Below are 24552 nucleotides of genomic sequence, written 5' to 3' on the forward strand. Positions count from 1 at the left end.
TAGTATATTTTGAGATATTTTTAGAAAATATTTTGGAATATTTAAGAGCAAACGAGTCTTTAGAATATATTTTGGGATATTTTTTAAACATTAAAAAAAATTTAGACTACTTTTTAGAGTACCTTTTAAAATACTATTAAAAAATTTTATGTGTATTTGAAAAATTAGTTTATGAAAAACTCAGCAATCCAGAAACAGTTTTGTTCTACCAAAAAATTTTTACATTTTTCTGTAGATATATTTCTCAATCACTTTTTTATTTCACATACATCAAATCATTATAATATATTTTTATACAAAAATTTTAGAAAAAAAATAGCAATCCAAATAGGAAGTTTATCAAATCAAAGATTAAACAAGGTCATATATTTTGTTTATTTTTCCAATTGACATAATAAGTGTAGATTATGAAAAATTCACATGGTGAGCTAGTCAAGTTTTACTTGAGCTTGAGTGGATTCATTAAAGCGGGCTAGGCTAGGCTAGATTTGAAAAAGAAAAAAAAAAGAAAAGAAAATAAAAGAAAAGGTTGATATACAATTTCGAAGTGGTTAAAAATTTAAAACAAGTTTGGATTCGCATTTATAGTATTTGGACTCAGACTTATCCATATGTGTATTGAAGCTAGTTTTTTGTGCTAATAATGAATAGGTTAATTGACAAACCAATCTACATTTTCAAATTGTGTTTAATGCATTGTTATAATTTTCATTAAACTCTAGGGAGTAAAATCACATTTTTAGAAGAATAATGCTGTTGTTTTCAAATCTTTTACTGGAAAATAATGGATTATTAGCTCTTTGTTCTTTTGGCTTGAAATACAAAAAGTACGATGAAGAAAATGCAAAGAATTAGCTAATTTTTAATCTAACTGATGTTAAAACTATCAAAAAAGTTGATGAAATACCCTAAAGTTATAATGCACCCAATTTTTCTTTTCACTTACTTTTACTTGCAAGTAACCGAGCGTGAGGCAGACAACAATTTTCCTGTTGCACAAGGATTAACCCGGAAACTTTTACCCAGCTCCATTATCAATCCGGATTAGTTAAATAAAAGTCTTGAAGGTCTTAATGCTTTTATTTTATTTATTTACTTACGTATTTATTTATTTTTGTCTAATGGGAGATTCCAACATTTACAAGAGAAAAGGGAAAAAAAGAAGAGAGTTTAAGAGTCGAACCAAAAAAAAAAAAAAAAAACTCATAGTAATCTGACTAATATCCCTGCTAACTTTAGAATTTAGAGCTAGTAGAAGATTGGAAGAGTTTTCGACTCTTTCCTGTTCAGTTTTTCTGTGCCCTCTCCTTCCCCCTTCCCCCCATATAAGGAAGGCATAGAGATAAAGAGTCCCTTGGATCAACAAAGAACAAAAATGGATTCACAAATCTAAATGCATTTGGCATTAATTATGCGAGTTTTGTATAGCCGTTCACCAACTCTGACTGTTCTCAGAGATTAAAGAAACTTCAATCTGATTATCTCTCTTTCTTTGATGCCATTAAAACCAAAATTCAGGAGGCCTTGTGGGGGATTTGTGCAAATACAAGAATCCCCCACTCTTACCTCTTGAGATCCACCAATCTACAGACAAAACTTCACCTTTTATTTACAACTCAAGGTGTTGAAATTTGGCATAGCACCACCTCCAAGACGAGTAGAATAAGCCTAACAAACTCGAACGTTTGAAAAAATTGAAGAGCTATCCATACCTAGCCGAATTAACCCTAGCTGTCTTGCTTGGACTTTGCTGAGTTCGTATCAGTTTTCAAGCTTGTATTTCTTCTTTTTGGTGTGCCCCTCCGTAAGCGCAAATCCGCACCACATGCACGTTTTCTAGGTTTTTTCGATGAAGTGATGCCAGAATTCAGATTTGATTGTGATCCAAGCTCCACGACTTGCTTCTGAGACGCTACATTGTCATCATTTGATGGAATGTTTTCAGTAGCTGCTCTGGCACCAGAATGAACCTTCTCGTCTGGAGCTGTATTACTGCCCTTTAGACTTCCATTGTTGGGCTTCTTCATTAAAGGAGAGCCTGGAGGACAGGAGTTTAAATTTAAAGATAAAGAGCTGGAGGAATGATCAATTTTCTTGCCCATCTGGCAGCCTTCTACGGTTTGAAAAGCATTGCCTTCTGAATCATCACACCTAATTGGATCGTCCTGTTGATCATTAGAATCGGCATCAGCATCTGCCTTCTCCACATCCTAATCAAAAGTTAGAAGTAATCAATAAGAAACAAGCAATTTATAGAAAGAATGAAATCAAATCTCACATTAAACAAGTTCAATCAATCAGAACTTGGTAAACAGCACTATTAAACAACGAAAACTAAAAATAAATCTACCCTCTGACAAGCCAATGTCCATAATCAGATATTTTACACTTTATATAGGTCCAAATGAAAAGGTATAAATCCCAGCTTCGTCATACACTAACAGTTACAGAAGTTTGCCATGAAACTGTTGAGTGGCTTATTCTTTTTAAGTTTGACAATAAACTTGAAAGCCATACAGTTCTTTCTGTCACATGAATGACATGATAAAGAAAATACCATGCAGATTTGTGCAACCTAATCAGCAAAGCAGCATTAACAAACCCAATTAATTACCACAAAAAAAAAAAAAGACATAAAGCATCATAGTGTATCTTGCCAGGGAACAAGAATTCAGGCAGTTGAAAACGCAAAAAGGCATTGGAGCAATACCTCATTTTGCATGTCAACCATCTGGTCAGAATCAGATCCCTCCTCTGCTTCTGAATCTGCCATCTCTTCACATTCAAACTCCACATTCTCTCCAACTTCATCCTCAGAGTCACTTAACTCCTCCTGCTCCATTACAATTTCTGGAAGAGATTGGTCCTCAGTATTATCAGCACTGCTCCTGTTTCCTTCATCACTAGCTACAACCACCGCATGGACACCCGAATCCAACTTACTGCCAATTTTGTCTGGAGCATAAGCCACAGGCATATATTGGCTGGACTGTTTCAAAGAATCCTTTGGCATTGGAGATCCTAGGTTTCTAAAATCCTTGGCATTTGCTACTGATACAGCAGTACCACATTCATTTACATCTTCACTTCCTAGTGCCTTGTGCTGTCTGGATGTGGAACTGAGGCATATGTCCAAGTCAAGTTCATTAATCTTTTGACCGGGGCTCACTGCAGAGGCAGCGGAACTATTATGCGCACGACACATACTAGGTGTGCCACCTAATGGACTTTGAACCTGAGCACATCTTCCCTCAGATGTCTCTAAATTTGCTGAAAATTGAGCTGTGGAACATGCAGCCACTGAGCTGGAATTCACATCCTCAGATCTTTGAAGAAGTGGATGAAAATCAACCCGACAAGATGAACCTGATTCACTCGGCTTCAATGACTTTGCAAGGAAATTAACAGCACTGTTTGCATGGCGTGGATTGTGGAAGAGACTCAGATTTAATTGGGGTGGACTTCCTGCAAAGAAGTTAAAAGAACTAGAAGCACTTGCACTAGAGTGCAATGGATAATATGGAAAATGACTGTTTTCAGGGGCCTGAAACAGTAAAGGATGCATCTGAAGATCAGACTCATCTCTTTCTTCAGAAGCATCCTTATTCCTGATGATTAGAGAATCTCGAGGCTGCCGATTACTAGTGTTGGCGTTCACAGGGCTTATTGTAATTTGTCCTGCTTTTGCTGAATTACAAACTCCTGAATTTGCAGTATGCTTAACCACTTTCCCAACTCCAGCTTCTGCTCCAGGACCTATAACAGAAGAATTGGCACTTGAAGGCTGCACAGTTGCTCCACCCTGATAGCTCTTAAAAGCAGACTGTGACATCACACGGACAGAGGGTGGAAGATTTACAGGAGGCAGGTCTGGAGCTAATTTCACTAGACGGGCATTATTAACTCTACGTGCACGATAGGGTCTGCCACATACTTGAGAGCTAGATGACCTTAAAGTTAAATCAAAAGCATTAGCTGAGCATTTAAATGAATGTCCAAGATAACAGTGTGAATTACATTGTCAAATTGATTTCAGAAAAACTAATGAAAGATATGAAATGATAATGGTGCAGACGCCTGAAGTACCTTACAGCGGCTGGAAATTCATTGAAGATAGGGGCTTGGGCACCTTCTGACCCACTCCTATGCAGTTGTTCACTGACTTGGGAGCCCTCCTGCAATGGTGGTTGCAGAGGGGACTTCTCCTGCTGCTGTGAGTTGGGAAAACTGGAAGCAAGATTGGAGGTACCTGGTCCCCAATCTGCCAAAAATGCCTCATGAACATAAGATTCCTCTTCTCTGTCCATCTGATTACGTACATTATTTTTGTCTACACAAACTTTATCCGTGCTATTATCCTGTAAATTATGAATTCAAATAAGTAGAGACACATAGTTAATCAAAAGAGCTCTTTGGTTGTGTCTGGTAATCCCAAAGCCACAAGTCAAGAGAGAGACAAAAAGCCAAGGCCAGTTATTAAAATCTAAAACAATATGATACCCAAGATGCTAATCAACAAATTTCACTCAAGCCAAAGAACTGCAACTCAGTCTCTATGCACAAAGTTTGCAAACAAGCAAACTAATTATCATTCATGAGATATAATAACAAAATGTCTCTCCACCAGGCTTAATGCTCTCAATTTTTTTTCTTCATTTTCCTGTATTTTTGGGCTTTTAAGGAGAGAAAAGGTTTTTCTTTTCTTTTTTTTTGTTTGTTTGTTGTGGGTGGGTGGGTTGGGGGGGGAGGGACACAATGCCATTGAAATCCTGCTAAACTAAAAGATAAGACCTTATAGGGAAGGAAAAGCACAAGGGCCAAGATTAGCTTGCACTACCACTTCGCATAGGCTTGCAGCGTGGGGTCATCTCTCCAATTACAATCAAAGAATGGGACAATCTGCCCCTTCCCAGGCTCCAAATCTGCAAAAACCTTATTGCAGTGGGTTTGCTTCTAACGAGAGCTCATAGAAGTTATGCAAACATGGTTATGCAAGCACACATTTGACATTGACATACACCACTGAACAACACAACAAAATTGAACCCCAAAAAAAAAAAATCAATTCCCTCCTTTGTTTATCCTTTTTTAAATTTTCACGTGTACCTGATTAGGCATTATATATTTAACACAAGCCAAGATAATTGAAACAAAAATAAAAATAGTAAAATTAGCTGAAAGCGATAAGGCACTGATATAGAATATATTGTTTATGTAGCAATTATTCACCTGTTAATGGGTTCTTTTGAAAAGGAAAGAAGGAGGGGGGGGTGCATAGTAAGTGTGCAACACATACCATTTGAAAGATGAAAGCTTACCTCTTTCTCTGGTGAAGTCTGCCAGTTGGGCAAAGCTGCAGGTTTGCTTGCTCTCCTGTTTCTTTCATATAGCTGCCGCTTTGCATTTTTAGTTGCGTCACATTTATATGACTTTTGAGTTCCATTAGCAATACGCCATTGCCGAGGTAGCAAGGATGGATCTCTATAAGGAACAAAAAACTTCCATATGGACATCCAATCAAGTTTAAATATCTTCAACCCCTATACATAGTATCATTAGTCAATAGACATCCAATCAGTTTAAATATGTCAGCCCCTACATAATCAATAAATAGAAAGGATGCCTATGAATTATATTCAGCTATTACATAGTTACCTCTTCTATGCGTGCTATTTCGTCAGCTGTCAAGGGAGAATTTTTCATCCTTCGAACTGCCTACATAATCCCAAAATTTGGAATTTCATCATGAAGCATACTAAGTACAAATTCTCAGCACCAAAATTCCAATAAGATAACGAAATCCAGCTTAACCAAGATGATGGCTTATCAATTTGCTAACAGGCAAACTACGATTTTCTTGATATAGATGAACTCAAGTTGATGAACTTATCAAATAAACACTGGAGTATCTAAAGATGCTTTATTATTTTAAGGTTTTCTTTAATCTGATGGAAAGCGCCTTATGTAAAATGCTCTTGCATATACACAGATGTCAATTATCTTATTTATATCTTGACTGGAAGGAATTCTTGGAGAATTTTTACATCTCCATTTTAGAAAATAGAAATTTTCTTTGAACATATCATTGGCTGTAATGGCTTGCTTATATTGGACCCAAATTAACCAGAAACAAGACCAACTAAGAAGGTTTCGTCTTAATAGGAGTGTGCCATGCCGAGGAAGTTATTTGAAGAGGGATTCTTTTTTTCTTTTTTTTTTCATAATGTTAAATAAATCATTGCAAGATCTAAATGATGATGATATTAAAGTTCCTCTCCGTGCTATAACATCTATCCTGCACTGTTTGGTATGTTGGAGACAATTTTATGATCCTGATGCCCTTAGATTTGTTCAATAACTATGATTTTCTTTTTCTCTTTTTCAAAGGGTAGTTGTTGGAGGAGGAAAAGCGGTGCTTACAACAGACATTTCCTGGAAGCATTAAGTAACTAGATCCAACTCCTGAGCCAGAGGTTTATTTACAGCAAAAAAGAAGAAATGAACCAGAACTTAATTCTACCACTTGTTTAAGAATACTCTAGTAATATTATAATCAATGAAGATGGACCACAGCAGCAGCAGATTAGTCGAATAGAGCTTCAAGTTGTGAACCAAACAAGTGTAAACATACCTTTATTGGATTTTCAGGTGCTTTAGAGGACGAACGATTCTTCTGCCTTACAAAAATCTGTCAAAGATTTAATAGAATTACCACTTAAACACAACTACTTTAACGAGACAATGCAACAATCAGAACCAAGATGTGATGCCATTTCACAGAGAGGGATAATTGTTCTGTTTGGTGGGGGAAAAAAGGCATAACGTATTCTTGCCACTGCCTTGTCCAAAAATAAATCACCTGATGCTTAGATTTGCAAGGAAGAAAGCGCTGCTGAATTGCTTTCCAGTCTGTATTATATTCCATTAACCCCAATGCTAATAATCTGCATTTGAGATATTACAAGAAAATAAAGTTCTAACGCTTTTCAGTTGCAGAAGATAACAGAAGCAAAATTGCATGAGTATGAAAATGCAGATAATCAGCAAATAACAATAATACTCTAACTTTAGAACTTGATCAAATGCTAAATTCTAACAAAACCACGTACTATAGTTAACCATGGTTGACTTTCAATAACCTTATCTTCACAAAGACAATTGAAAACAGGAAAGCATTGGGAAACAATGCGGTATGTTACAAGTCAATAGTAGGCAAAAGGCATTTCTAGCTGAATGATTAAAAAAAGAAACCAAAAAATGACAAATGGAAATTGAACTATGAGTCATAGCCAATGACATGAACTTTAAAGCATTCCAACATATAAAAAATTAACATGATAAATTAGCAAAAGTAATGAAAAGCATACAACTCACTCATCCTCTGCCTCGGTGAAAAGTACACGGTTTGCAAGAGGGGCAGGGGGTGGCTTATGAGGGTAAAGGGCAGGATTAAACAAGGGATAAAATCTCTGAGCTATCTCAGCAATCTCCTTTGGAACTAGAGCAACTGATTGCTTTTTGGCCCTTTCAACTAGGGCAGATGCCATTGTCTTCTTAGGTGTTCGATCACTTTTAGGTGACAAATGTGCCACACTCAAAGTTGGAGAATCAGCACCTCTCAAAATTTGATCACATGGTTCAGAAGCAGGGAAACAGCTTAAAGGGAATAACGGTTCCCTTTCTGAGCGAGTATCACACGTAAGTCCCACTTGGCGTCTATGATATTCCTGCACCACTGTATGAGTTAAAGATCAATAACAGATAAACCAGAATGTTCCAAATATACGAGGAAGCATCATGCCTCCATGACTAAACATGCATAATGTGAAAAGATATAGCTGATAGTTTTGTCTTGAATAACATACCAGCAGAAACATCATCCACAAAGTTCCCAACTAATCTGAGTGGAGCTACATCCATTACAGACAATACTGAACCATTTATGTATGGCATCCAGAAGGAACCCTCAGGACCATGGCCATCACGAAGAGACTCACGTCTTCCTTTTGAAGCAGAGATGATATCAGGCGGTACCATGTTATTCCCTGAAGGACAGCTTCTCCAAACGTCAACAACAGAAGAAGATTCATCAATGCATGGCACTGGGGAAATTCTGGGTGCTTCATTTGGCACTGATGGATGAATGTGAGGAGGAAAGAAGCAGAAACTAGGATATGGTAATCTTCTCCATGCTAACACATGATCACGTACATGAAGCATCTCTTTAATCAATTCCTGAACTTTGGCAGCTATGTGCCGTCGAGAAGGCTCAAGTACACAAATGGAAAATACCTGAACAAGAAGCTGCATGTGTTCATGGATCAGACAATGCAATTGCCCAATCTGATGTGGAGAAAATCCATTTATAGATCCATCAGTTGTTGAAGGAGGAAAATCTGCAGCATGGTTCATTATGAAGCTTTTCCCATCCAGAGTTGCAAAAGGCAGCCGTTGTGCTAGAGGTGCACTTGGTAAGAGCGGGCGTAATGGCCTCTTCGACTGCCCCAAAAGCTTCTTGTTGCCTTCAACAGAAGCTTTCTTGCGTCTATTTTGCCTAGTCTTGGGTCGGCGACCAGCAACATCATAAACCTCTTCTTGAATCCCATCCCTTGCATCCTCATCAATGTCACTCTCAAGTGCCTCTTCAATTTCAAGCTCGAAGTCTGCATCATTTTCTTCATCTTCATCATCAACATTGTCATTCTCTTGTGCACTTTGAGGGTCCCCATCCCCACCAAGTAGAACAGCAGCAAGAAATTTCCTGTACTCTTCTTCATCATCAACATTTTGAAGGTCATCATCATCATCTGTTTCTTGAAGAAAAGTCTCCAATTCATCAAGTGTAAAGCTAGCAAGTGAGTATCGAGCTCTTGTGCGCATGCAAATTGCATCCTCATCGTCCATATTTATTACAGGCTTCCCGGAATGTACAGCAGGGCTGAACTCCCCAGCCACCAAATCACTATCAACAAACATCCGGCTGCCTGATCCTTCACTCTTTTCATGCAGGGACCCAATTTCGGAGCCTTTTTTACATTCTCCTGCAGTAGAAGTTTCAGTCTGTGTCACAACCTCTTCACCTGGGTCAGTGTCTCCCACAGGACAGTCCTGCACTGGACTGGGAAGCTTTGCTGTGGAATCAGTTGCTACAGATGCAGAAGCATTTTCCCTAATATCCGTAACATCAGCATCCAAACCTTCATTTTCAGAGCTCAAGCTTGAAGAAGCTTCTTGAGAAGGAGAATCCTTTAATAAAGGATTGAAATCTACATCCTCTTCCTCATCTTCATCTTCATATCCATCCTCAACCTCATTTCTGTTACCAACACCATCTGCAGTATCGCCCTTGTTCTCATTGACCTCTTGTTCCATTGGATATTCACCACATTTGTCTACGCTGGCACAGGCAGGAATTGTACCATGCCCATTGGGGTCCTCAACTTCCCGTGGTAGCATAATTCAACCTTAAATAGTAAGGCATATTTCAAATGCAACCTACCCTGAACATAAGTTCACGACTTGGGCACAATTTCACACACAGAGATATCCACTTTGCCTCCTATGCAATTTACAACCAATCTAATCAGTAGACAGTTGAGCTTGTATTTTGTATGAACCAAAGTTAATGAAAACTAAAACTTCCAACCAGAAGAAAAATGAGCCAATAAAATTCCAATGCTAATAAAGCTTCCATTTTGCTTCTCTGGCTTTCAGCTGAGCACCACAACTTTACAGCATAAAAAAAGAAGGGCAATGCAAAAGATGCATGATCACCAAAATTCCCCCCCACTGATCCTGAAATTGTACCATAGCTTATTCAACAAAGCCAAAAAAATTTATCACAATCCAATTCGTTCTCAAGTTTTATAAACATTTTGCTATTTAATCCCTTTTTCAACCCCTTTTTTCTTCAACCTTGCATGAAGGGCCAAAGATAACCAGAATTTAAACCCGATAATTAAAATCAAACCAAGATGATTAAAAAAACCAGGCTTGATAATACAAACAGGCAAATTTACAATCAGATAAGAGAAGGCGAAGAAAGGAGTACCTGGAGAAGCAACTGAGTCTGAAGAAAACCCAAATGGAGATGGACTGATGGAGGAGGAAAACTACACCCGGAACCGGAAGGGGTTGTCGGGTCGTGTCCCTGTTTTACTTTGGGAGGCGTTTTTCAAGTAGAAGCGTCGCTAAAGCTCAGCGATTTTGCTTGTTTTGGGGGCCCAAACAACAAGATCCAACTCTACCCGAAAAAACGAAACAAGCTTCAAAGAACCCAACCCAAATAGCTGCCTGCAACCCAAGGCTCTTTGCTATCTACCTTTGACGTCTCTTTTGGACCCGGAGTGAGTGACCCAGTTCTATGATGTGAAGTCGGCTATTATTCTAATCCCTATTAGGGTGTTGATATATCAATAATCATGAATTTTTTTTGAAAAAATTATTCAAAACGTCCCTCATATTTTACAAAATGACTTTTTTCATTCCTCACTTTTAAAAGTATAATCTTATGTTTCTTACAAATTTACATTGGTCAAGTTTGGTCTCTACTTAGATTTTCGATTAATTTTTTGTCGGAATTCACTACGTGTCTAACATGTGATCATTTTTTAGGGGTAAAATTGTCAAACATATTTCACATAATCTGATCCATAGTTCTTTACATTTCACAAAATAAATTCTTTCATTCCTTATATTTCACAAAATGAATTTTTTCATCTCTCACATTTTATAAAATGAAAATTTTCATCCATCGTTAATTATGTATACGATAGTTTTTTCTTATTTTTGAAAGCTCATGTATATGTCTATTTGATTTTACCTGAACAATACAAATAGCATGTAAAGTATCTCTATTTAATTTCACTTGAATAAACTAATTGTTGTTGTAGATGAAATCAAATACAGATATATTACATGCTATTCGTATTGTTCAGGTGAAATCAAATAAATATATACATGGGTTTGAAAAAAACCTATTTGAACACATGATCAATAAGCGATAAAAAAATTTATTTTGTGAAATATGAGGGATGGAAAAATATATTTTTTTGAAATGTGAGGGACGAAAAAATTTATTTTGTAAAATATAAGAGGCGAAAAAATCGAATTATGTGAAATTTGATTTGACAATTTTGCCCCTAAAAAATGATCACATGCAAGGTGTGTGGTGGATTCTGACAAAAAATTAGTCGAAAACTTAGGTAGGGACCAAACTTGACCAATATAAATTTGTAAGAGACATAAAATTACACTTTTAAAAGTTATGGATGAAAAAAGTCATTTTGTAAAATATAAGGGATGTTTTGAACGATTTTCTCTTTTTTTTTAAGGACAATAATCATGAATTTGAGTAAAATTTTTCAATTTTTTTATTACCATCTAAATTTAGATTTCGTAAATTAGATGTTCATAATTAGTTTGCGATCGAATAACTGGTAATTCAATAATATCCAAGACTTTATAAGTAATTAATCAAAAATTTTGAATTTCCTCTCGTCTTCCAATTGAAAACAAAAAAAAGGTCAAAACTAAAACAATATGTTTATAATTCCCATGTCAAAATCTTAAACAACATTGAAATGGCGCAAGAAGTCCTAAATTATAATTATATCAAACAACACGTCCAAATTTCTAGAGTTAGTTTAGACATTTAGGGTCAGAGTTAGCTTCGGAACGCTTCGAGAATATGTATTTGGATAATGATTGAAGCATTGGGTACAAGTCATTATAACTCTCTGATTTTTGTTTGCAAGTCATTCGATGCATTGCCTTGCCTGCTAGTGTTTATGCTTCTGTTGTGGTAAGGATTTTAGGGATTGATTTAATAGAGGAATTATTTCCAAGCAGTAATGTACTGTTTTGATGGCTGCTCTTTCACCTTCTTCCGTTAGGTTCTGTTCATCTTCTTCTGATATGTGTGTGTGTAGTTTGATTATTAAATCAAAACATGTTCAGCAATAATGTACAGAATCATTAAACTACAGAAGGAAAATATATATAATAGTACTATAATGACTGGGGTTGCTGGATTTGCAATTTGCATTTGGATGATTTACTTGTTTGTATATACAGGCGGAAAAGACTTCCAACAAACTACCAAGTATGAGAGCTACCAGTCTTGTACGTTAGACTACTTCTACCTGTAAGTCTGTACTCTGGTGAGTATATCAATAGGCCATGCAGCATAAACTACACATTATCCAAAGCATAAATATTACTGTACTAAATAGTGGACATTGAATCTGGCCATTTCATTCCTGCTCTGCTATACTACTGCTATTAGTAGCCCAGAATGGCAGACTCTCATCGCACCAGGGTTGATGGCAATGACAAAGTTGAAAAAGGTACTGCATATATTGAAATTTTTTTGTCCATGGCAAGTAATCATAGCCCATGATTTTGCTTGCCCATAAGTATTATGAAGATGTTGATAAACCCTCGACAAGGTCAAGCTCAAACGTGATTATAATGATACGCAATCTGTGTCTGGTTGAGCTTGAAAATCAGAAAATGAAGCGATTAAGTTTGAGCTCAGCTTTGCTTATTTACAGCCCCCTATAAGTTATAATTATGTCATCTTTTTTTTTTTTGGGCTAAAAAACCTTTCTTTCTTCATTATTTTTCTTGGTTGTTGTGTAGAGGGCACCATCAAGAGGAGGGAGTCCAAGCCAGAATTCTCAGAAGATGAAGAAATGCTTATGGCCAGAATGTATAGACTGGTTGGACCAAGGTTAACTTTGTATTAATACATTATAAGTTCAAGGAAATGTTTAACTAGTACATATTCCTGTTGGTGGAATTTTAGTTGCTACTAATAATTCGCAATTTTCTCCCCTCTTGTGCAGGTGGGCTTTGATAGCTGGAAGAATACCAGGAAGAACACCCCAAGAAATGGAGAAGTACTTCACTTCCAAAAATGCTTCAACAAGCAATTAACCAAGGATCTTGAGTTGCACCTATCTAGCTAGTGTTCGTTCGTCTGCTACTCCTGGTTTGGATTGTGCTGCTTCTGCCCCTAGCTGTGAAGATTGTTCCATGGATTTTCAGCAACTCTTTTAAGTGTGTGCATTTTCTTAGTTCTTTCTTCTCTTCATCAGACTTTTTATCTGTGCATTATGTTAATCAGTGTTCAATTTATGTGCCAATATGTGGATATATTTCCAACTCAATGAAAAAAAACCCTGTGGTATACCTAATACACAAAAAAGTCACCTGTGATTTCAAAACATACAAAACGACACCTCATATGTTGAACTAAATTGTAAACTAATAGAATTCGTTAAAGTTAACGAAAATGATGATTTCGACTGTTAAACTTACCGGATTTCATTAAATTTCTGTAAAGTTTATTGGATTTTGTTAAGTTTAACAAATTCTGTTAGTTTACAATTTAGTTCAAAAAATGATGTGTCGTTTTGTATGTTTTAAAACTATAAGGGGTTTTTCTATGTATTAGGTATACCACAGGAGGCTTTTTTGTTTTTAACCCAAAAAAAAACCAAGCTAGTATTTTGTCATCTATTAATTGTACAAGTCCATGCAGAATCAGCATGCAATCATACTGCACGTGCAGGGTGCTCATCAGCAGTTGCAAATTGTAGTCTCCTTCCAAGAAAAGAAATTGTAATCTCCTTTTGCCTGATATAGCATATTATTGTTATAAATCCCACAGTAGTTTTTGGCATCTAAGTCCAGAACAGAGTATTTCAAAATCAGTGTAGAAATAACAAGAAGAAGAAGAAGGAGGAGGAGGAGAGACATTTGCAGGAGTCCAAAGAATTTCAGCCGTGTAGAGATGGACAAGTGTGGCTGCTTTTAGGAGATTTTGCAATTGATTATAATGAAGGAGGAAACCTTCATCGCATACACCAGTGAATATCTAAAAGACCAGAGTGAACAGATGGGAAGCTTACATCAAGCTTAACTATGTTGTATTTTTTATTATCAAACACGTTTGAATAAATTAAAATCCGAATGCATTAACTTAAAGCGAAGAATTGAGTTATCAGACACGACGTAAATTAAAAGTTTATGTCAATAAGCCAGGCATGAGAAAAACACAAAATTTTCCAGTCCAGTTACATACTACGCCTTTCAATTCACAAAGTGCCAACTGCCACGACTTCGAAATAAAAGCGTGATTCTCTAGCCCTATTTACAACTACTATATGTTAGGGACACACAAGGGCGTGGACTTCAAAAAAGCGTCCACCTTTGAATTGATGTAAACGTGAATTTATAAGATCGAACGCTTGCCTGTGGAGCCCCGGTACCGTTTTAGGGTTTATCCCGCTAAACCCCCCACCCTCTTCCAAGGGAAAAGAGGAGAAAGGAACAGGCCTGAGAACAAGAAGAAGAAGAAGAAGGAAGGAATGGAGTTTGAGAAAAGAAAGGCAGCAACTTTGGCCTCCATGAGCTCCCCTGAGCCAGACAAGTCCCCCAAAGGCACAATTGACACCCCAATCATCCCTCTCCTAACAGCTATCAACTCCCACCCTTCATACTTCACCACCAGCTCTTGTTCTGGCCGGATATCCATCTTCTCCCAACCTATAAACCCCAACCCCGCTTCCAAAAAGAAGGCCAAAGGCGGTTCTTGGCTCTTCATCTCCCATTCCCCTGTCGACCCTACTTCAGTCCTCCCCCTTCTCTTCCCCTCTTCTTCAATCCAGTCAAGTTATCGTGGCATCAGTGATCAAGAATTTCAGGATTGCCCACATAGCCTAGTGTTCAAATTTGAGCCCCTGATCATAGCTGTGGAGTGTAAAGATATTGAGGCAGCTCAGTTTTTGGTTTCTTTAGCTATCTCACGTGGGTTCAGGGAAAGTGGGATTACTAATTTAAGTAAAAGGGTTATTATTGCAATCCGGTGTTCGATTCGATTGGAGGTGCCATTAGGTGATACTGAGAAGATAATGGTGTCTTCAGAGTATGTAAGGTATCTGATTGAAGTTGCTAATGAGAAAATGGAAGCTAATAGGAAAAGAACTGATTCTTTTCTTGATGCACTGCTGAAGAATGGATTTTCTGGAGGAGGGCGTGTTCTTGAGCATGGAACTGCTAATGGTGAATTGGGGTGTGATGAAGATTCTGGGTGTTACAATAGTGGAAAAGTGGAATCTTTGGGAAATTCTGTGAGTTACCATGAGGACAATTCCATGGATGGTGAAAAGAGGAGCGGTCTTGATGACAGCCAATCTGGTAATTACTTCTTTAACTCGATTGAAAATGCATTACTTTAGCGTCAAGAGTGTTGAATTTGTCATTCTCAGCACAATTTCTAATTTTTTATAGCACCAAATATGTTCATTGCGTTTAGTCAGTCTACTTGAGAGTTCTGGCCCAAAGCTTCATTTTTTTTTTAGTTTTGCACATTGACCCTTAGTCATTGAATTCAATATTACATGTGCTTGCGAAAGATCATCTCACACTCATGTTTTTCCAGTGAGACTTGGGTAACATCCAATTTTGCACCTCCAATAACTGATATGGGAAATGAATTTAGATCTTTGATTTGATTCTTTATTTCCTTTTTCAATCTGATTCTTATTGGAATATTGATTTGCTTTCTCCTCGTAAGTTTTGCTGAGCAAGGCCTGGAAATTTGTTTATTGCTGTAAAGGCAGAAGATATGGTCATAAAATGACATGCTATATATCTTTGATTGCAGGATGCTTTGCCTTAACTATGAGCACAGTCTGAATATTTATATAATTGACAGGATCTTCACAACTGCCTATTTCTCCCATTATAGTTGTTGGCGAGCCTGTGGAGAGGCTTTTCCTTTGGGGTCACAGTGCTTGTACATTGGATAATTTAAACCATGAGGTGATTGTCATTTTTGGTGGTTTTGGTGGCATTGGAAGACATGCGCGACGGAATGATTTGTTATTACTTGACGGAGAAAGTGGAAAGACTCAAGTGGTAAATGTTCAGGGGGCAGCACCATGTCCCCGTATGGGTCATACATCTAACATTTTAGGGGATTCAATGTATGTTATTGGAGGCAGGGCTGACCCATTGAGTGTTCTGAATGACGTGTGGGTATTCAGGATGGGAACAAAAGAATGGAGTCTGTTGCAATGTTCTGGCAGTCAGTTCTCACCAAGGTGATTTCTTTGATGCATTTTGATTGGGTAACACATTTGACAGTGCTAATTATTAGAGTCTAGTATTTGTCATTGATGCTTGCCTCCTAAAAGCATGACCTTCAATGTTCCAAAGCATCTGAGCTGTAAGGTTCGAGAATTTGATCTTTCATTTGTTATGATTGCTCTACTTAAGAGTCTTTTTCTCCTAATTCTTATTTACCTTTTTTTGTGTCCTTGTCAAGGTAAAAAAGAGTCCTTTGCTCCTAATTCATATTTACCCTTTTTTTGTATCCTTGTCAAGGTAAAATGTGTCCTATGATGTTGAGGTTTTTGCAGGCATCGACATGCAGCAGCTGTAATGGGTTCGAAGATATATATATTTGGTGGAGTTGATAATAATGCAATAGTATCATCACTTTTTGTCCTTGACACGAAAAATTTACAATGGACAGAGATACCCATCAAAGGTGAATGGCCATCTCCACGTCATTCTCACTCCATGCTGGCATATGGGGATCATTTATATATGTTTGGAGGATGTGATGGGGAGAAAGCGCTTGGCGACCTATATGCTTTCAATGTTCAAATATGTGAATGGAAGAAGTTAAATATGGATGGAAGAAAACCAACTGCTAGGTTTTCCCACTCAATGTTTACTTTCAAGAATTATCTTGGCATTATTGGGGGATGCCCTGTGAGCCAACATCACCAGGAATTATCCCTTCTTGATCTGCACTCTGTTTTGTGGAAGCATTTCATGGTGGATTCTACTGGCACTGACCTTTTCGTCCGCAGCACAGCCAGTATCCTTGGTGATGAGTTGGTAATGATTGGTGGAGGGGCATCTTGTTACGCATTTGGAACAAAGTTTAGTGAACCGACAAAAATAAACTTGCTTCCTCTGATGTCTCTTACTCAAAGTAGGGAGAAGCATATTCACTGTCATGAAAAAGGATCCACTCATAAAAACAGTGACAGCTGCCAACTTTCAGATATGGAGCTGAAACTGATTGGAAATGGAAGCCTTAAGCATGATGCTGATGTTGAAGATTTTGATGTAAAAACTAGTGATGAGATGGTTGTGTCTTATTGGGTTCTTCGACTTGAAAGAAGATATGCAAAATTTGGGAAGGATATACTCAAAAAATTTGGATGGTTAGATCCTTCAAGACAGGTTTGCTCACAGGAAGCTGGGAAGTACATTTGCTTCCCAGTAATTGAAAGTTTTTGGGCTCTATTCACTAATACTTTATCTGAAGTACCACCTGATCTTCGTCCTGATCAACCATCTTGTGCAGAGAGGTTTTTGTTGAAAGATGTAACTGAATCAACAGCTTTGAATACTTTAATGGAATGTGGTGCCACTAAACTCAAGGATGAGTTTGTTAAACTAAAAAAGGGACCAATTTCTCCTTTAAAAGCAATGAAGGAAGCTGTGGCCTCTTTGGTTGCACATAGAGGGCTACCTACCAATCTCTTAGATGACCTACCTTCAAGGTCTTAGTATTTCATTTAGCATCATTGGTACTACAAAATTGTTGTTTGTTAACTTTTCTTTCTTTCTTTTTTTTCCCCTCTTTGATATGGCTTCAACAATTGGAAATGAGAAATTTTTAGTGCCAATCTAGGATGCTGATTGAAGGTTTATCTTATTCCCTAATACATTTTACATGCACATTTCATCTACCTCAGATGGCAGCGACTAGGGGACATTGTCGTGCTTCCTGTGACATCATTCAAAGATCCAGCATGGAATTTGGTAGGAAAGGAGCTCTGGCCTGTTGTTGCCAAGTCAATTGGGACTGATCGTCTTGCTCAACAAGTAAGATTCTGCATTTTATTGATTGGAGCTGCTTCTAAAATCTTTGTGTGAAATTTTCAGATCCTACATCGATGTGCATATTGTTGAACATGTGCTGGAACAATTATTTATATTAGGATTTTGAGAATGTGGGAAGGGATGGTGTAGATAATTGCATGGTTAAACTTCTCTATTTCCAATTTTTATTCTTAATTTTTTTTGAAAGGGAAATTCTTTTATTTTCAATGTGTTAGATTTGTTATGGGGAATTAAAAAAACATCTCCATTTGCCAACATGAAATTTCTGATGGTCCATATCAATGGCTTTTGGGATAAACTTGGATCCAACCAGGAATTTTGCTGCACTTTTTTCACTTAGAAGAATAAAATAGCTTGCTTTTGATGGAATCTGCTGATACTTTAGGGTCTGGTTGCATCAACTGGAACAAGAGATAGTACTCTGGAGATTCTTGTGGGAGACAACGGATGGGTTGAACACCGTGAGAATGGTATCTTATATTCTTTTGATGCTACCAAGTGCATGTTCTCTTGGGGGAATCTTTCTGAGAAGCTTAGGATGGCCCGTCTTGAATGTAGAGATGAAGTCATTGTAGATTTATTTGCTGGCATTGGTTATTTTACCTTGCCATTCCTTGTGAGGTATACTATGATATCAATTTTAAGTTTCTCTCAAATGCTATCTTATATATTTTGCATTTTGTATTCTTTGAAGCTACAATCAAATTGGCAATCCTAACTTCCTTTTTCTATGTTGTTTGGGTAAATTGAGTTATTACATCATTTTGGGAACTAGTTTCTTAAATCTACTTGCAGTATAGCATATATATCTAGGACATAAAACTGAAAATTTTAACTTCTGTTTCTATGTCTTACCATTAGTCGTATTGCTTTCCTCCGCATCTTCCTAAAAATTGGAGGAAAGATTGCTATCAATTTGCATACTTGCCTGATTTATTTAAGTTTTTCAAATGTGCTAATTCAGGATAAGCTTGAGTGTTTTATATTTATTTTATGACTTGTTTTACTTGAACCTCAGCCATGATACTGCCGGTTTGGAGCCTAAAGCATCCATGATTGCTGATCTTGCATGTCTTCTTGAATGCTGCATAAGTTCTTTTGCTGATCTTTTCTTTATATAGGGCTAATGCAAAGCTGGTATATGCTTGTGAATGGAATCCGCATGCTGTTGAGGCACTCCATCGCAATCTTTGTGCTAATAATGTGGCAGATTGTTGTGTCATACTTGAAGGAGACAATCGAATTACAGCCCCCAAAGTACATATTTAGCTTTATCTCGTAGTACATGGTCTAGCTTCACCTTGTAATAGAGAAGGTTTTTATGAGCCAAGTTGTTTGCTTGGTCACAGGGAGTTGCTGATCGAGTCTGTCTTGGTCTCCTGCCATCAAGTGAGGGTAGTTGGATTACTGCTGTGAGGGCATTGAGGTGCGTAATATTATCATTTTGAAAATGATCTTGTGCTTTGAATTTACATATCAGATGATTGTTGATGATTTTGCTTATTCTCAGCATCTGAAACATCTTCACTTTTGAACATCTGGCTATGTTTTGACCCTCCCCCTTATCTGTGTGTCCACAGTCTGCATGCATGCATTACATATTCTGCTGAAAGTTGTACTGCTATGTTCCTGTCTATATGTCTTTGACATTTCGACTTGCTGTTGCCTTGGCAGAAGTGATGGCGGGGTACTGCATATACATGGGAATGTGAAGGATACAGAAGAATATTTGTGGACAGACCATGTCTCGAAATCCATCAACAGCATTGCTCGATCGGAAGGTATAAAATCCTCGTTTAGTACCCTGTGGCATGCTGCATCTTTAGTTATAGCCGTATATAGCAATTCGAAGGGATAACCGTACTTAAGTTGCGCGTGCTCGCTCGAAATTAATGGAAAACACTGGTTATGTGCAGGTTATTCCTGGGAAGTTTCAGTAGTACATGTGGAAAGAGTTAAATGGTATGCCCCCCACATTCGTCATCTTGTTGCAGATGTACAATGTAGGAAAGTTTTAAGGGTATAGTCGAAGAAGATGTTACCCTATACTATGTTAGCTGAGTATGGATAATTTAAGTTTCCTTACAAAGGAGAAAGCAAGCTCTGCTCTTTTACCTTTATCATGGTACAACATCAAAGCCTGGTTCAAAGCACAGGAGACATTGAGATGGCTGCAATTCTGTACCTATCGAAATTGTGGAATGGGACAAAGTATTTGATGCAATTCAGAAATTTATGGCGTTATGAAGTGTTGTTATGTGAAACTTTGCCAAAATAGTGTAGTTTATTGTTGACATAGGACAAATAAGGGAACGCAAAACTTGAATGCCCTGGACTAGAGGTGGCATTAATTCCAAGGCCACTTGCCCTGCTAAGCCCACCCATGTTGGGTGGGTTTGGGTTCATTTATGTGAAAGTGGGCCCTAACTCTCTGGACACCTCAGTCAGGTTCTTTTTTTTTTTTTCTCCCAAATAAACGTCCCATGTTCCTCCTCCCCATGCCTTTCCCACCCCTGACTGTCAAATTTAGAATTCGAACGCTAAACTTGATAGCGAGAAGAATTATAAGAGCCTTCCTCTAATCATAGGGTTAATCCTAGTGGTTACTAATAGTCAGGTTGGATTCTTTTTTTTTTTTTTTCAATTGTTATCCCTACTCCTACTCTATTTACGGGGAGGCTCAACTGAGCCTATGGGGACCGATGGGGACAGAACCACCACCGGACCAGACGGGTGCACTACGCACCCGTCAGGTTGGATTCTTAGTCTGGTTAAATTTGTGGAAGGTGTAGCAGGAATCATGGCAGGAGGGTCATGGATATGATTTAAGGAACAAAATGTCACAATGTTAGGGATTTTAGGGATCAATGATAGATCTTACAAGGGTTCTACTGTCCTTTAGTCCTAATTATTGTGCGGTGATTCACAGCTACAGGAAAAGACTGTGGATGCAGAATGGATTTGGGTATGGAAACCCATCCTAAGGTAATTGAAGTTTTGCCACTCTAGTGTACTGAATTGTAGACACCTTTTCTCTTCATTTTTTTTTGGGGGGGGTCAAACTGCAATAATGACTTGGTAAAAAGAAAAAAAAAAAAAAGAACTAAACACCCAGAAAGACAAATAATACATGAGAAGCAACAAAGGAAAAGTTCCAAAAGCAGAAGGCAGAAAAAGAAAAGGGGAAAAGAAGACAATTGAATGACATCCACATTAATTTATTTGCCTTTCCCTTGAGCGAAGGCATAGGATCCTTATTCCTGGAGTCCCGGGAATCCCATCCAACAAGTCCAACAAAGTAGCCTAGCCGAAGGGTTTCCAAACCTACGTATTGTTAAAAATAAAAAAAATAAATAAAGTTTATTAGAGGAGAGTTGATTAGTTTCTCCTTAGAAAATGCAACTAGTCGTGTATAAGGCAAATTTTTTTTAATTAAAATAAATCACATCTACACTAATAATCGAAATACATCAAATCAAACATGACACACATACCCATATCTTCCATCCAAATATAGTAAATATAGTGTATATGGTGAATATAGGCTCTATTTGGACCCTTGAGTTTTTCAAAAATTAATTTTTCAAATACTATAAAAATCTCTAAAAAGTACTTTCAAAAGTAGTTTTAATTTTTTAAAATGTTTAAAAAATATCTCAAAATATATTTTAAAAACTCTACTACTCTTAAATATCTCAAAATATATTCTAAAAATATTTCAAAATATACTCTAAAAACTCTATTACAGTAAAATTTTTCCCTATAGTGTTAGCGTGTTTCAATTAGTGAAATTTGTGATGTATATATGCATCCCAATAATTGGACTCACACAACAAAATTACTGACCCAAATTTACAGCAATTTGGCCAAATCTTTAACTTCTTCAGGGTATGATTTGTTTCTTTAGAACCTTTTTTTTTTTTTTTTTTTTGGGGTGATAGATGTATGACCATCCAAGAACCATATGCCAGTTGCTAAGAAACTGCACGTGACACCACCCGTGACCGTGTCTACTTCGCTAAACAAGTACACACATATAACAAGCCGCCAGCACGAAAGTACACGAACCTTCAATTAATTAATCCCCATCATTCACCATCATCGTCATCATCATCGTGGCGGTGGTGTTTCTTCTTTCTTTCTTATGGGTTTTGTTGATCAGACACAAATGTCAAATCATTATGGCCAACGGACGGACGGATAAGCAGGGTACCAGATCATTGTGAATCTCTAGGCTATTGGCTTTTGTTTTATCGACGGTAAAAGAAATTATGGGCATCCGTGGATGAAGCTACAGTTATGCGATCAATTACATTCTTTACACAATGGAAGTCGTGCTACTCAACCATTTTTAAAGGAAAGAAAAAAAATTAAATGAAAAGTCGTTAATCATGTGAATTAATTTTCTACGTACTGATATCGACTTTAAATGCATACTACATATGAATTTTAAAAAGATTGTATATCACAATAAATTTGATACATTCGATTGTATATAAAAGATTAATTATGATTATATAGATATATAAAATAATTATTTTGATGATATGATAAAATTCTATTAATATAAATATGATAGTGTTGGAAGGATATTACTGAAATAAACGTGACACGTAATTTGTAGTTATAATATAATGTTATATGATGAGTGTCGAGTAAAATAAGAAAACAAATCATATTACATGAATATCGTTTGGCTGTTCAGGCTTCGCATTTTGACAACAATTTTCTTTGAATGAAAACGTAGATCAAAATAGCAATTGGAGAGTTCAAAGGAACTCAAAGGAAAATGGAGAGGAGAAGCAGAAATATAATCCGTTTGAATTGCTATTTTTAAGAATATTTATTAAAAAGTATCCTAAAATAATTTAATATATGACAAATAAAAAATTAATTAAAAAAATGTGTTCATAATAACTTAAAAGTTTGATCCGAAAAATCACGATCCAAACAGCGCTTAGAGATGCTGAGTTGTGTAGCGAGTGATGTGATGAGTGGGATCGGGGAGTCGCAATCACACTCGGCCACCTGTAAGTTTGTGAGCTATTTTAAAGCTGTCGCAGTGACCTTGCAAGATTGTGGGGGCCGCCGGATGTAAATACTATAATTTAGGTCCGGTGGTTGCGTGAAGGCTGAGCACTCGGGACAAAAGCCAAAAATCATCTGTCGGTGGTCACAAGCGGCTGGCAGCTGGCTCCTTAGTCTGGCTTCAGCCTTCAGTCACTTATTCGGCTCGCTCCTTTTCCCTTAATGGTTGTTCTAGCAATTTTCCTTTTTTTTTTTTTTTTGGGTAGTTTTTCTCCCGTTACAGTGTAGTATACATTACGAATTTGAAAATATAGATGAAGAAGTCAAACGCTACGAAGAGATACGGATCACTCTCAATTTATTAATTTTTATATTTATCATTATGTTTCTCTTTATCTTAATTTTTTTAGATATGTTCACGCGTGATTTGTAAATAATTTTTTTCGATTATTTAAAATTTCAAATGATATAAGTATTGGTATAGAAAGTGTTATATTCATCCGTAATTTTCACCTAACTATTGTATCCTATGAATTTCTCTGTCATGTTTTCTTGTAAATTTTTTCTTTTTCGTGAACATATTTTTTAATTATCTTTTATCCTATATACATCAAATGACTATAATACTTTTTTTTATTAAAACTCTTCAAAATAGCAATCCAAATGGGCAATTTTCAACTGAGACAAGAGTTTGGTTGTTGCACATATTTTTCTATCAATTACCATTTTATGATAATCAGATTAATCAAGTCCTGACCAACCTTTTCCTGAATTACTTTATATTCTTTTTCCTTCCTTAACTGTTTAATTATTACGAGGGAGGGAGTGTAAGCAAGAGATCTTGGGTTCAAATCCTCTCGCTTACCAAAAAAAAAAAAAAAACTGTTTAATTACTACATGTTCTTAATCTGAATTTTTTTGAAATTAATTGTTTTCGGTTTTTTTTTGCCTCATTCAACTGTTAACTTTTAGATCAAACGATCTATTTTGGTTTTTTGACATTAAAAAAAGGAAAAAAAAAAAAAAAGAGTGCCCAAGTTGGGACAGGAATTGGGAGTTTAGAAATATGATTTGAGTCTGAATACTTTTCCAAATTGTAGGATAATGCTTTTGGATTCACTAGTGTTCACTTGTATCTCAAAATGAGGATATTAATATTTTCAAAATTCTCATTCCTTCCTTCTATCAACAACAAGTGCCGGCTTTTTGTCTCCGTATTTGTCATAAAAACTAGATCAATGTTGAGTTTTGAGTTCCATGCATCCTTTTGTCTTAGCTTGCATGTTCATATTACAAAAACAGAAAATTGGTCATAACTCCAAAATATGTAGTCTACATAACAATAATAATAACTCAACATCCCAACTTAATTGCCAGATGGGGTGAAACTTCATGCAATTGAATATTATGCTACGTTTGGAAAGCAACCACGTTTTTTTTTAACACATTTTTCAATCACCTTTTTACCTTACATATATCAAATCGCAACATTTTTTTTTATAAAAAAAAAAAATCAGAAAAATACAATCTAAACTCCAAATCAATTATAATACTAGGCAATCTGGGCTGATATGTTTCTTTCATCATTTA

The 24552-nt window shown here is 36.7% G+C and overlaps 3 protein-coding genes across 5 annotated transcripts; 2 read left to right on the plus strand and 1 right to left on the minus strand.

The window, feature by feature from the left end:
• Nucleotides 1–1290: 1290 nt before the first annotated feature.
• LOC113783561 lies at nt 1291–10136 on the minus strand. Of its 3 annotated transcripts, none has more exons than XM_027329730.1 (10): nt 10052–10136; nt 7866–9559; nt 7375–7735; nt 6860–6944; nt 6632–6688; nt 5656–5715; nt 5319–5540; nt 4087–4358; nt 2711–3950; nt 1291–2165 (listed from the first exon to the last, which is right to left on the minus strand). In XM_027329730.1, the coding sequence occupies exons 2-10, from the start codon at nt 9454–9456 to the stop codon at nt 1728–1730; spliced, it is 4326 nt and encodes a 1441-aa protein (XP_027185531.1). In that variant the 5' UTR covers nt 9457–9559; nt 10052–10136; the 3' UTR covers nt 1291–1727. The 3 variants fall into 3 exon arrangements, with proteins under 3 accessions (XP_027185531.1, XP_027185529.1, XP_027185530.1); XM_027329728.1 differs by having other exon boundaries at nt 1291–2210; XM_027329729.1 differs by lacking the exon at nt 10052–10136 and having other exon boundaries at nt 1291–2210; nt 7866–9587.
• A 1981-nt stretch (nt 10137–12117) lies between these two features.
• On the plus strand, nt 12118–13096 carry LOC113783708 (transcription factor CPC-like). Its single transcript, XM_027329915.1, has 4 exons — nt 12118–12145; nt 12290–12347; nt 12643–12733; nt 12849–13096. The coding sequence occupies exons 2-4, from the start codon at nt 12296–12298 to the stop codon at nt 12937–12939; spliced, it is 234 nt and encodes a 77-aa protein (XP_027185716.1). The 5' UTR covers nt 12118–12145; nt 12290–12295; the 3' UTR covers nt 12940–13096.
• Nucleotides 13097–14368: 1272 nt separating this feature from the next.
• LOC113782709 (tRNA wybutosine-synthesizing protein 2/3/4) lies at nt 14369–20198 on the plus strand. The gene is made up of 9 exons (XM_027328612.1): nt 14369–15204; nt 15725–16112; nt 16431–17591; nt 17787–17916; nt 18320–18555; nt 19056–19191; nt 19284–19360; nt 19609–19715; nt 19851–20198. Exons 1-9 carry the CDS (start codon nt 14376–14378, stop codon nt 19958–19960), a joined length of 3174 nt encoding a protein of 1057 aa, XP_027184413.1. The 5' UTR covers nt 14369–14375; the 3' UTR covers nt 19961–20198.
• The last annotated feature ends 4354 nt before the right edge of the window (nt 20199–24552 follow it).

This window comes from Coffea eugenioides, chromosome 9, assembly GCF_003713205.1.
Source record: "Coffea eugenioides isolate CCC68of chromosome 9, Ceug_1.0, whole genome shotgun sequence".
Classification (NCBI taxonomy): Eukaryota; Viridiplantae; Streptophyta; class Magnoliopsida; order Gentianales; family Rubiaceae; genus Coffea; species Coffea eugenioides.